At 32.3% G+C, this 13,128-nt stretch overlaps 2 protein-coding genes across 2 annotated transcripts; both read right to left on the reverse strand.

Moving 5' to 3' along the window:
- Nucleotides 1-479: 479 nt before the first annotated feature.
- Nucleotides 480-4,092, reverse strand: LOC100783846 (probable arabinosyltransferase ARAD1). Its single transcript, XM_014774758.3, has 3 exons — nt 3,836-4,092; nt 2,310-3,664; nt 480-1,180 (listed from the first exon to the last, which is right to left on the reverse strand). The coding sequence occupies exons 2-3, from the start codon at nt 3,261-3,263 to the stop codon at nt 680-682; spliced, it is 1,455 nt and encodes a 484-aa protein (XP_014630244.1). The 5' UTR covers nt 3,264-3,664; nt 3,836-4,092; the 3' UTR covers nt 480-679.
- Nucleotides 4,093-8,056: 3,964 nt separating this feature from the next.
- On the reverse strand, nt 8,057-9,599 carry GASA5 (gibberellin-regulated protein 5). The gene is made up of 4 exons (NM_001371563.1): nt 9,343-9,599; nt 9,177-9,212; nt 8,853-8,886; nt 8,057-8,670 (listed from the first exon to the last, which is right to left on the reverse strand). The coding sequence occupies exons 1-4, from the start codon at nt 9,409-9,411 to the stop codon at nt 8,489-8,491; spliced, it is 321 nt and encodes a 106-aa protein (NP_001358492.1). The 5' UTR covers nt 9,412-9,599; the 3' UTR covers nt 8,057-8,488.
- Nucleotides 9,600-13,128: the final 3,529 nt, after the last annotated feature.

The following is a 13,128-nucleotide window of genomic DNA, read 5'->3' on the forward strand; positions in this document are numbered from 1 at the left end:
TAGTAAAATTAGGATGCAGTTTCCATGTGAAGAGTCTCTACATTTCAGCTTTATTGTACCCTGCAGATTTTCTTCTTTGCAAATTAATGATAATTAATCACCACTTGCGATAATGCAAACCATGATCATCAATGCCGTGACAAGTACACTAATATACCATCACAGCATTAGTGATAATGGTTCTTTAGGAAAAACAAATTACCCAAATTACCAATAATTTGTGATTTAATTAAGGTTTTTTAAATTTAATTTCAATATATTGTCATTATAAATGGACTAATAAAAAATTATCTTAAATATGACTTTCAAAATAATTATTATAAGAAAATAACAATTTTTAATTATACAACAATTCATGATTGAATAATAGCATAAACAACTTCTAAACTATTAGTATATTCCAATCAATTTTTTTGCTTTTAGTTTTTCCTAAGATTCATATGCCAAGAAGAGGACAAATAATGAGGTATGCTTCGACATTAAAATATAAAATCTATTTTTCATCAACAATATGTTATTCAGCAAAAAGAAAAAATTAAAAGGAAGAAAAAGAAGCCTTCTAGTGGCAAAACATGAGAGTAGGTTTGTGTCTTCCACTGGCATGTTGAACTTGACTGACCAAGGTCAGCAGATTCTAATGTAACAGAATCTCAGCATTTCAGTTAGTCTTAACACGAAGCTAAGATCTCTGGTATCTGTTCTTCCTGTGCAAATTGAACCTTATCGAAGATATCTTATGTTCAACTTGCTGCCATATCATATTCACTGCATCCCCAGGTTGGGATGGATACTGATACTCAAAGTGGTGTGTAATCTGCTTCAATCTTTCCCACATCTTGTTCCACTCGTCACGCTTGATTGAACGAAGGAGATTCAGCAGGTAGCCTTTCTTCATGGCATCAGAGGCATGGACAATTATGGAAAAGTCAGAGTAGTCCAAGTCATCTTCAAAGGGTAGCTCAATTTCATCACTGATGATCACAGGAACACAGTGGCTTACTATGGCATCAAAAAGGCGATTTGAGGATGGGGTATCCCCTGCAATGTTGAGGCAGAATTTCGACAAGGCCATGCCCTGGCTAGCCTGATTAATCCCATTTCCTCCTATGCTCCCAAATGTGAAATGAACATCATTCTCATCTTTGAGGAGGTAGTACAGTTCTTGGCGAATGGCTCCTCCCTAGAGTCTCAATATGATAATTTAACTATTTAAAGTGAAGATAGACTATTTGGAACATCTAGAATTAATACAATAAAATTGATAAGGAAAGTAGTATCCATGGAAAGACTGCAGAAATTACATCATCGCAATGATTCTCATAAAGCAATCTTAGCAGGATGTGTTTTAGTATTCCCATGAATTGAACCTGAATCATGTGCCTAGTATATGTATTGTTCATAGATGTCAAAAGAAAATAATTCAATAAAACTGTTTAGAAACAAACCATCAAAGTGCTTTCTTACATTTGCCAGCATGAAAAATGTAACATTCTCTTATACCACCTCAGAATTGAAGGCTTGTATAGAAGCTATAAATGGACCTACCTGAACTGATTAAACTTCTACATGATTATATATTCAACTAATGCATTATAGTGAGCTCAGTGACGCTACTATTGACATCGTTAAAGCCTTTTGAAGTTCAATAAAAAATATGATCTATGATTGACATCTTGAGAGAGGTGCAGTTAGTGCCATTTTGCCATAGAAGGTGGAGTTGAAGTTTTTTTTTTCTTTTGTAATTGATAATTCAATACCAATGACGTGAAGGATATGGTGCTTGTGGCTAAAAGAGGCAGGGTGACAATATTTGTCATGTCACTCATGTGCCAGTTCTCAATGCTCGTATCAAATTTGCTACAAGAAGGTGCCAGGGTGAATCAGTGAATGCAAGTTCCTGGGATCAAATCCCACCTTCAAAAAGCCCCAGGTACCCAAGGTGGTGTGTGTGTGTTCTTTAGATGACATGAGTGAGTTACCTACTGGTTGAAATGTGAGGGTTTCTGAGATCTACTTTCTAAGCCAAAAAATATAAGGATGTTACAACGAGGAAGTTGTTGCTAATTCTGAATTCCACCTATTAACAAGTTAAGAAGCTAAAGCACCTTGACATCATGCCAATACTCGATACAACGGAACAGAGGCATTTTGCTAATCTTAAATGAGCATGATCAATAGCCAATTTAATCATAGATGGAGTTACCACAAAAAAAAAGGAAGGGGATCGTATCACAAGTCAGTGTGAGAATTTTTTACATAATAAGTTAACAATGCATTAAGCAGATAACATGAGTGTGGTAGAAACTCACATCTTTCCTGTATATTGCTCCCTGGAAATACACCAGTGTGGTACGTTTTTCAAATGAAGCTGATTCGGCTCTTGGTATGGTGCCTACTAGATGCCTGTAGGGAGCTATTATATCTTTCTTGATATTTGCTAATTCAACAGGATACCTTCCAAAATCAGCAAGTACAAGCATAGCAGCACCCAACCTTCTTCTTGCATCCAACAAGCTGTTAGGATGGTGGGCTACAATTAGATGATCCTTCCCTCCTGAACGTTTCCATTCTTTCCGGCCCATTAAGAACTGTACCAATCTGTCTTGCAACCTTTTGTTAAGGCTAACTTTCTCCTGTCCATTAAGCTTGGAATGCCTATTGTAACTCAGTGATGAGAAAAATGGCACAAAAATAACATCTGCTTGACTTGAATCCTGCACTCTAATTGCAGTGCAAGGCTGGCCAACTTTTGATGACAGAAGATCAAGGGTGAGCCAGTATTCCATGCTGTGCTGCAAGTTCAGACCACCTGGATAGCGGGGGATACGCTCGGGGTTATCCACCTCGGGCCATGTCTGATTCACACTTCCCTTCCAACCCAATAACCCAAAGTGAAATTCTGGAGGCAAGTCATACATGAATACTTTCAATAATGGCCGAGTTGGGTGCGATGCCATATTCATCTGCTGTCCTACAGAAGTTGTTTTCTGGCTCAAATCGGAAGCATGACAGTCAGATTCTCTGGGTTTTTGTGATTGAAAATTTGAATCCCCAGAGGGAGGGAGTAAAATTTGTTCTCTCTTCAAATTGGGCATGAAGTAAAGCGACGCATTATTGACAAGAATAAGTTCTAACGCTGATCTAGGTATCAAAGAATGACTACTAAACTGGAGTAGGAAAATGGAAGACAGGCTCAAAAGGAACATAGAAATTATCATCACACAAAATATAAACCTTGAGTGAACCATGATCTTCTCTGACATTGTTGAAGATCAAACAAGGGTCCAATGAAGCAACCTTCCAGAAAATAGAACAAGACACCAGAAGAAAATAGACAGAGCAGCTCAAAGGGTATGCTATTTCCACAAACACACAAAGCAAAAACCTTGATGGGAGTTATGGATTTAACAGTTAGCCCTCTTCAATCTGCATCCAAAGCTCAAATCCCTCGAACACAAAACCATGCCCACCAACTAATGTCTTCTCAACCTTCTACAATGTTGGAGAAGATCCCCAACAGTTCTCAAATGCAATGACTAGCTACATACATAGCGATGGCAAAACCCCAACTTCTTATAGAACACACTGATGAGACATAGCATCAACCATCAACCAAGAATTTCTTTGAAATTCAACCTTTTGAGCCAAACCAAAAGGTCCAAAACTAGCAACAAAAAAACACCCAAAAGAAAAAGTTCTCAGCTTCAGCATTCCAAAAAGCAATCTTAGGATGTAAAATCATAAGAAACCCAAGAAAATTGAAGAGCAATTGGCATCTAAGTAGACAAGAATTTTTCGATGAAACGAAGTTGTTGGGTAGAGCAAGAATGGGTACCTGAGATCATTGAGGTTGATGCAGCACTTCACTTCATCACTGTGCTGCGTCTTCACATTCAAACAGCAGAAGAGAAAAAAGGAAGAAACTTTCTTAGCAAAGGTTTATGTTTTGTTTAGCGGTGCACGCCCAACGTGTGCGAATTGCGAAATGCGAGTTTCATCACACATTTATCCTTCGATTCTCAACCTTTTCTTGCGGAATTCAAATACCCATCAAATAAATGTATAGACCTACTAGTACTGACTAGAGTTCTTAAAGTATTTATATTCTTACTAAAAAAATATATTTATATTCTCATTTATGGCTGTTCATAATGAGAAATTAAAGGAAGTAGGGAACACTCTTTCTGTCTGACTTATATTGCACCTTAAATATAACTTGAGTTTAATTTCTGTATATTGTATATTGACGGTATAAAAAATTATATTATTAACTAATTAAAAATAAACGAAAAAATATTATTAACTAGTCAGAAATTAATATCAGCAAAGAATAGTTATACATGAACAGTATAAAAAGATTTATAAATTTATTAAATTATAATTTATTATGTATGATAAATTTTTTAACTTTTAAATTATCTTAAAATAATTTAAATGATAATTTATAATTAGATAATAGTATAAAATTATTTTATGTTGTAAATACTTAGACATTAAACTTTTATTATTAATATGACTTAAAATTAATTAATATAAAATTTAATAAATTTATTATATATGATAATTTAAAATTAATTAATATGGAATTGTTTTATGTCACTGCATATCTATTACATTGATTAGGTTTTATGCCACCAATTAGGAAATTATTAAGTTTGAAATTTGAAGTAATAGGGTGTGGTATTGTGTCAAATAATTTTTGGCGAAAAGTCAAAATCTTGATTTGCACAAGGATTGTGGAAAATAATCTTACCATGAACATGAAGCAACAAAGGATTGACTAGGGATGGTTGGCAACTTGCTAACGCCTTAGAGTGAATGAGACTTTTTATTATTTTTTTTCACGATTTTGATAGTTTTGTACTATTTCACTGGGATATTTCTAGGTGCTATTAGGAATAAGAATATAAATTTCCACCTAAAAAAGAGAGAAATTAAATTTAACTAGAAAAAAGGCTTTGAATACGAATAACCTATTGTTTTTATTGCAATTGGTTCATGCAGTAAATGAACAAGACAACTGTAAAGTAAGCGCATGAGAGGGGAAAGAACCTTATTCTTAACTATATACACCAACTTATTTATATTTTTAGAACCTATAGTTAAACTAATAAAGTATGCTGCATGCTTTATGGGCACATCATTTTGACACTCTCTCAATTTTTTGGTAGGTCAGAAAATAGAAAATACTATGAAATTAAGGAATACAATGAGCTCCTAATCCTATTCCATTTTGCTTCACATAAATTCCATACAATATCTCGAGGATAAACTATTGGACCACTTCCTTTTACTAATTATCTACTGCTACTAATTATTTTATTTTTTCGTATCCATAACAAAACAAAGCAAATTATTAGGGAACTTTTTCCGGCCAAACACAGGATGATAAGGTGTCACGTGTCAACCGACACCATGTCAAGAAACTTAACTTTACTGAAATTTCTTATCTTATCTTTTAGGGGCCAGTAAAATTGAAATGACAACTTAATCACATTGTCTAATTTACCTATTGGGCAGAAGAACGTCATAATAATAATAAAATTTACATTCGCTTAGTTCGTAAGAAAGAGTGATCTCTATAAATAGTTTTTTTTTTTTTTGCTGGTTGTCTCAATAAATAGCGGTAATAAGTAATAACGATGTGTCACTCCTTCTTAAGGTCTCATATTTGCAAGAAGCCAATAAGTTCACTTTCTTCTTTTTCTTTGGCAATTGCTATATTCACTCCCCTTTTTTACTTTTTCACTTTCCTTTTTAATTTGTTTTTCAAAAAGTATATCTCCCTATTTACTTAAAAATGAGAGTGGATAAGCAAAGAAGGGGAATGAATATAGCATGTAACTTTTTCTTTTTGTTGGGTTACTCACTTTTTCGGCCTGCCCAAGCAAAATAATTGGGCCTAAAAAGTGATAGCCGATGAAAATAGTTTCTCTTGCTAGTTGCTATTCTCATCTGCTTAATTATTATTCTCACCCCTTACTTTTAAAAAATAATGTGAAAAAATGCCTAGCCCTGTCAGATTTCCCTACACCCCTCCCTGTTCCCCTTCTCAGTTCTCACACACGTTGCAACCCCACTTCTTCTCACCTCCTCACCCCTCCTTCCATTTTGGAGTCCTATTGTTTCACTTTTAGCCTCTTACCTCCTATTCTTCTCCCGGTTGTGTACATTCAGAAAGATTTTATTTTTGGTTTCAAATAAATGTGATTACATTTTGTAAAAAATACAATAGAATCATATTTCTATTAAAGTTAAATAAGAAAACTATTGTAAAATCATATTTTTATTGTGTCATTTGCATATGCATAATGAAAATACATTTTCGTTATATATCTCAATTGAGACACATAATAAAAACATATTTCCGTTATACATTTGTAAAAAGGGTATATTATAAATAAATAAAAATATTTGAAACACGGGTGAGAATTTAATTATTTCAACGTATAGTCCATTAAAAAAAGCTTTTAAAAAAAAGTCTTCAGTAAAGGTCATTTATATATTTATATATCTACGTATCTATATGTATTAATCTCACACACATTATACAAATATCTTCTATTTTTTGTCACTATAATAATCTCCTTTATAGAGATTAGTGTAATAAAAAAATGTATCAATATAATGTTTCAAACATTAAGGAGATATTAACGTTACATATAGAGTATCAATGAAATGTTTTCAAATATAAAGTGGTGAAAAGTGATGACATGACACTATCCAAATTTGATATGTGTTCACCTTGAACACTACCTATTCACTAGGCATGGTTGAGAATGAGTATGTCATTTCCTATTCTCGTCCTTGTTTTGCTCCCCAACACCATTCCCATCCATGATCTTCAATGGAGATACAATTTTGTCCTCATTCTCGGTCTCTCGTTTGAGGTCAAATATATCCACCTAGTCCCGTCTTTGCCTACTAAAAATGGTTACTACTTTATAACAATATAATTTGTATATGTTTTCTGTCTAATTTTAAATCTAAAACCAATTTTAGATGTCATTAAATTAAATAAGTTGTAAAAATGTAATGATTCAAAACATAAACTCAACCTACTATAATAAAAAAAACAAGTCTTATAAAAAGATTAAATAAATAAGGAAAATACAATGAGCATATATTTCGGGGATCGGGACATATACTGGGACGAGACAGGTATTTATATACCCACCCCATCCATGTCCTGATTTTAAAAAGTTGGGTAATACCTATATCTAATCAAAACAAATATTTTTTCATCAAAGCTAGGCCGGTTTTGGAAGGATACCCACAAGTATGGGGTTTCTTGCCATCCCCAATCATCATCACTTCTGATGACGTTGTCTAGCTCCATAGAATAAAAATCTATTTTTTTGAAATTTAATGGACTAATATTTTTTTCAACTTGGGAGACTAAAAAAGAATTTATCCAAGATCAAATAGATTTATTTGTTTTTATATGTTTTTTCTTTCACTTAATTGTTAGTTGTTGGTTTTTGTCAGTGGAAAATTCAAACTCATAACTTTTATTCCCTTCATTCTCTCTTCACCACCAAGTTAATCTTATAACTCCTACAAAATATAAATTTTAAAAGGATCATTTAAAAAAATTACAAAGACCAAAACTAAAAAAAATATAATATAAAGAATACAAACATATTTAAAAAGCTTTTTCTTTTTAAATTTAAATACTTTTTAGTCCTTGTAATATAATATTCATTTATTTTTAGTTATTTTTAAATTATATTTTATTTGTTTTTAGTCCTTAAAATACTTTAAATAACCCTTTAAACAGTAAAAAAATGTTATTTAAAGCACTATAAGAATGAAAAATAAAATAAATATAATTGAAAAAGATTAAAAATAAAAAAATAGTTTTACAAGTACGAAAAAAAACACTAAATTACCGTAATAAAAAATTATTTAAGCCTACTTCTTATATATTTTGTACGTCCCATGTGTCATATTTGTAAGTATCACTGATGCAGTATGGCCCTGCTACTTCTGATGCAGATGCCAGATTCTACACGCAGAAGTATAGGAAACTGAAGTGAATCAAGAGATACAAGAATTAAAATAAGGTTGGATCTACATATTTTTCTTTCTTTTTGCTGACATAGGTTGGATCTATAGATCCTCTTACCTACATGACATGTCTGTCGTAATACATTATATTATATCAGACAAAAATTATAAAATAACTTCATTATATATAAAACTAAAAAAAGTACAATGACAAAGATAATTGACTAATTAGTAGAACACCCCTCTCATACCTGTTTAGGAAAGGGAGTAACATATAGGTTTCTTCATGAAATTAATAATTGAACTAATTTCATGGTAGAGAACAAGATGGTATTAGTCTAGTGACAACCCAACTGTAGTAGGTGCTGCCCAAAACATAGAAATGGCCATATATATATATATATATATATAGTTTATAGTTCCACTTTGAGTAGTATATATGAAATTGTAGGTGAAATTATGCTTATATTTTCAATTTTCAGGGGCATTTGGGTCCTCCACGCTTGGTCTTCCAGTTATTGTAGCAGGGGCACACAGACTTGTTCCCATAGTAGCCAGGAGGAACACAAAGGCACCTTTTGCAGCATTGTTTGCAGAAGACCATGCAGGGCTTGTGGTACTGTGTCTGGCTACATCTTCTTGTGCATTCAGAAGGGCACTCTGATATATCAAACCAAATTCAGAAATGTAAAACATTAGATCGCACTTAATTCACATAATTGAAAGCAAATGACATGAAAATATTATATAAATTGGTAAATCTGCAGCAACTCTAGGTTCATGAATCATGGTATACAAATAAGACAACTTAGTGTGCAAAAAAATGGAGTGGGATTACTCACGTGAGCTCTTGAGACTCCCAGGTCCATAATTCCTCTGAAAATTAATGAAAAAAAAAATTAGTCAAGACTCAAGATATGAATTTTCAGTTTTGCAAAATGCCCACTAATCACGAGAAATTGTTATATAGTCTCGAACTACATGTAGTTTTAATTGGCTTATCATGACACGTTATTAACTCTTATAAATTTAAAAAATAATAATGTAATTACGTGTCATGTAGAGATTAACCAGACCAAATGATCTCAAACTATACAATAATTTCTCAACAATTAGGAGACGAAGAGAAGTTGAAAATGCTCAAAACAAAGGGAAGAAATACTCACTCCATCCAAGTGATAAGCAGAATCTGTTGCCATAACCTGAAACCATATAGTAAAAATTTAATTCAAAGCAAGGTTCACACTTAGAGTAAATAGCATAAAAACAATGGTACGTACATGTAACATGTTAGTGTATAATAATGAATTATTTTAGAAGGGACTAATTAACCTGAGTTGTGATCATGGAAATGCCAAGGAGTGCCAGAAGCAGAACACAGAAAACCTTAGCCATGGCCATTGCACTACACAGAAGAAGGGTCCAAGACCTCTTTGTGGGGAAAGAGCAAAAAAAAAAATGACACACTAAAGAGTGTGGGGAAAGTGGTTTGAGGGACCTTTGTTTTAAGAGAGCCTAAATGGTTTATAAGTTTGGTTTGATTCAGATACAGCGGTTGAATGGGTTATAAATAGATGCGGTTGGCTTTTAACTTTGAAGCCAGCAGCAGATTGGATAATTGAAGTTTTGGATTCCCCACTGTGTATTATTTATTATAAATAGTAGTATTGTATTTATTATGTGTACGGGTTTTTCATGATAACGTGAGTTTGTTGTACCTTTGATTCATTGCTATCTATGCTACCATCTTATCCCAATTTTTTGCACCATTCAATTATCTCATTTTATTTACTGGCTGTTGATGCTGCTCTATAGAGTATATTTATTCTTGAAAAATACAATACATGACTCTTAAAATATTGGGAGAGAAAATTAATGTATATGTAAAATCATTGTATGGGGAAAGTAATGTGATGTTATGATAAAAATTGTAACAATATAAAATATATAAGTTTCGTACGCGTGAAGTATTATTTTTCTACAGGAAAAAATTATATATTCATAAAAAGTATAAAAATATTATATATATATATATATATATATATATATATATATATATATATATATATATATATATATATATATATATATATATATATATATATATATATATATATATATATATATATATATATATATATATATAATTTCATTGCAAGTTGCCAACTTAAAAGAATATATCAATCAATCTACCAATAAACAATGACAGAAAGGGAAGCATTAATGTCAATCGAGTCATACTTCCTTTTCTCCCCTCTACTTAAATTAAGTGTTAATTTGAATTAATTAATAAAATTATACATACTACATTGTAAATCCATGTATCTTGTATATCATATAATACCTTTTCCATGTTATATCTGTGATCTTAACCTCTTTTTGCATCGCTGAAAAATAAAAGATTACATAGCTTTCTATAATGCAAGGTTACAAAACAATAAATATTCTTCACTCTTTCTACGCATCTAAAAAAAATTTAAAGAAAAATATCTACTAATTTTTTTAGTTTTTAAAATAAATTTTCTAAACATTAAATTAACATGATATTTTAAAGTTATTTTGGATAACATCACCCAAAGTGATGATACTAATAACCAAGCTCATAATTCTAAAACATAAAGTCAGTATGAAAAAGTAATGTGTTAATTTGAAATTTTAAAACATAATTAACTTAAAAGTAAAAAAAGCTAGAGAATAGTTTTATTTATGAAAAGCCCATGTTGTGAAGGAATCAACAGAACTATATCGATTCATGATTTGAAAATCATTTAGAAGTGGCACGGGAAACCAACCATGTCTGTGGTGCAAGCAACAAAAGGCATTTATTATTACTACTGTGGTTGTTTGTTGTTGAAGAGGAAATTTGCAATGAGATAAAAAAAAAAAAAAAGCAAGCATGTGATGTGAGAACCTAGTAACATTTTTTGTTTCCCACATGTTTGTAATTTTATTAGAGAAAGGGTTGAATCTTAAATATGAACATCTTTTTTGGTGGGAATTTGAATGTTGGTGTAGCAAGTGACAGATGAATCCCTTTCACTTGACTCCAGCCTTGTTGGTAGAAACTAGTTGCTAATAGTATAAGATTAGTGAGAAAATGAGGAGGAGAGATTAGTAATTTTGAGAGGGGTGCAAATGGAGGCCGATCACATGGGTAGGGTGGTTAAGAGTGGGGTCCCAAAGAGGGAGGGATGTATAATTGAAAGGGAAAGAAGGGTAAGCCATGTGCTTGAGTGCATTCGCACATGACTCAAAAGATAGGCCAAAAAAAAGGACAACAGTGGGACCCCTCAATTTCCGATGTCAATCACTTGGAAGTTGGAGGAACCTGCGGAAGGAAGAACTTGAGGCATTCACATTCACCTCATCTTTCTATTCTCTTTTGGGCTTTTCAAATACACACTCGTCCTATGTAGTTTGGGTGGCCCTTCTAAGTCACATTTTTTTTCCAGACCATGCTATTGACCCTATTGTTTAATTTTTGTTTTGCTCACTTTTTTTCTTACAACTACAACAAAGCTTTGTCTCAGCAAGCGTCAATTTGTTTTTCTTAAAACGTTCTTAAAAGAAATTAGATTTTTTGAGAAGGTTAGAATAGTAGAAATTCCTTCGAACAAAAAATAACCAGGGAAGGGTGGAATGATGAAAAGGGTGTCAATAGCAAGAGTCTTTTTTTTTTCTCTCTCCCTTATATGGGCCTTTTTTTTATTTGAGTTGTAACATCTTGGGTATTGCTATTGGCACTACCTATGTGGGTGTTTTTTCATTGTATTTCCAAATTGTCACTTGGTGGGAAACATATTGCAAATGGGGTAAAAAATGAAATCCAATAAATCACACTAGAAAGAGGGATTGAATAATGTGTTAGATAAACTTATAAAACTTTTCGCAATGGGAATGATTTTGCAATAAAACAAGTTCTTAATCTTGTCGTCCAGTAATAAAGAACTATTGTCCAGCGACAAAACTAAATTTTCACAAAGGTCTTTTGGGTTGTTGTCCGATGATTGATAAAATAGTAACTTGAAAAGCAATTCAATATAAAACTTGTATGCAACGTTGTATTATTTTGTCATTGAGTCACTCTTGGTTTTCACCAAACAAACAGTTTGAAGAATCATAGATTCTATCACTCAAGGAGTGCACTTACAATGAAGTATGAATCGGTACAAAAACTTTGCTAAGCAAAAATTAAAATATTTTAGCACCGTGTTTCACTCAATAGTATTTCTCTTGATTTCCTTTTTGTTCTTTCTCAATGTGTGAATGTTGTTCTTAAATGTTGTTCATCAATTTCGAGCGAAGCTTTGATGCGCCTTTTATAGGAGAAGGATGATCGAATCATTATGGAATCTTGTGCATTCAAATGCTGACATTGTCAATCTTGATCCTCTGGTTCTAGCTGGAGAGATATGAGACTAGCGTGGTCTCCTCAACGAGAATGATTTTGAATCTATTCTTTCTAAATTCGTTCTTCATTCTTAATTCAAACTATAGCCATTTATAAAAGGAAAGATAATATTGTTCCACAAAATATTCTATTTATAATTATTTCTTCTTTACAAAATAGAATAAGTGGACCACACTTAATAATAACATAGCATATTCATCTTTGAGTATTTTGGGATCCATTGGACGTTGGATATGATTTAGGATGAGGTTCCGGTGAATGGGAATGGATGATCATGAATCTCGCTGAGAATAGAAATTCTATTCACTTATATTTAAACCATTAGTCATCATAAATTTATATCTTTGTTTTCATCAAAACTAATAGGTGAGTGGATCATCCAGATCTAACAAAAAAAAATAAATAACAATGAAATTGTGATTTTATTGTTCAAGTGTGAAACAAAATTACGATTTTGTTGTTAATTTTTTTCACCCCACATTTGCAAAATGGAAGCATGTTTCGTTTGTACATTTTGATAGTTATACAACGAAAGCATGTTTCCATTGTGCTACTTGTTGGCCACCCCCATTTACGCAACAAAAACACGTTTCTGTTGTTGAGTTGAGCAAATTGTCCAACGGAAACATATTTCTATTGTTATATTTTTTTTTCTGATGCATTTTGTGTAAAGAAAACACATTTCTGTTGTATAGTTGCACATCAAA

Source organism: Glycine max, chromosome 4, assembly GCF_000004515.6.
Source record: "Glycine max cultivar Williams 82 chromosome 4, Glycine_max_v4.0, whole genome shotgun sequence".
Classification (NCBI taxonomy): Eukaryota; Viridiplantae; Streptophyta; class Magnoliopsida; order Fabales; family Fabaceae; genus Glycine; species Glycine max.

Coding starts and splice junctions, on each gene's coding strand:
- LOC100783846 (XM_014774758.3), bottom strand. CDS start 3,263: ATGTCAGAGAAGATCATGGTTCACTCAAGGTTTATATTTTGTGTGATG. Junction 1,181..2,309: donor GAGCAATATACAGGAAAGAT/GTGAGTTTCTAC, acceptor TTGAGACTCTAG/GGAGGAGCCATTCGCCAAGA.
- GASA5 (NM_001371563.1), bottom strand. CDS start 9,411: ATGGCCATGGCTAAGGTTTTCTGTGTTCTGCTTCTGGCACTCCTTGGC. Junction 8,887..9,176: donor CTGCTTATCACTTGGATGGA/GTGAGTATTTCT, acceptor ATTAATTTTCAG/AGGAATTATGGACCTGGGAG. Junction 8,671..8,852: donor TGGGAGTCTCAAGAGCTCAC/GTGAGTAATCCC, acceptor TTGATATATCAG/AGTGCCCTTCTGAATGCACA.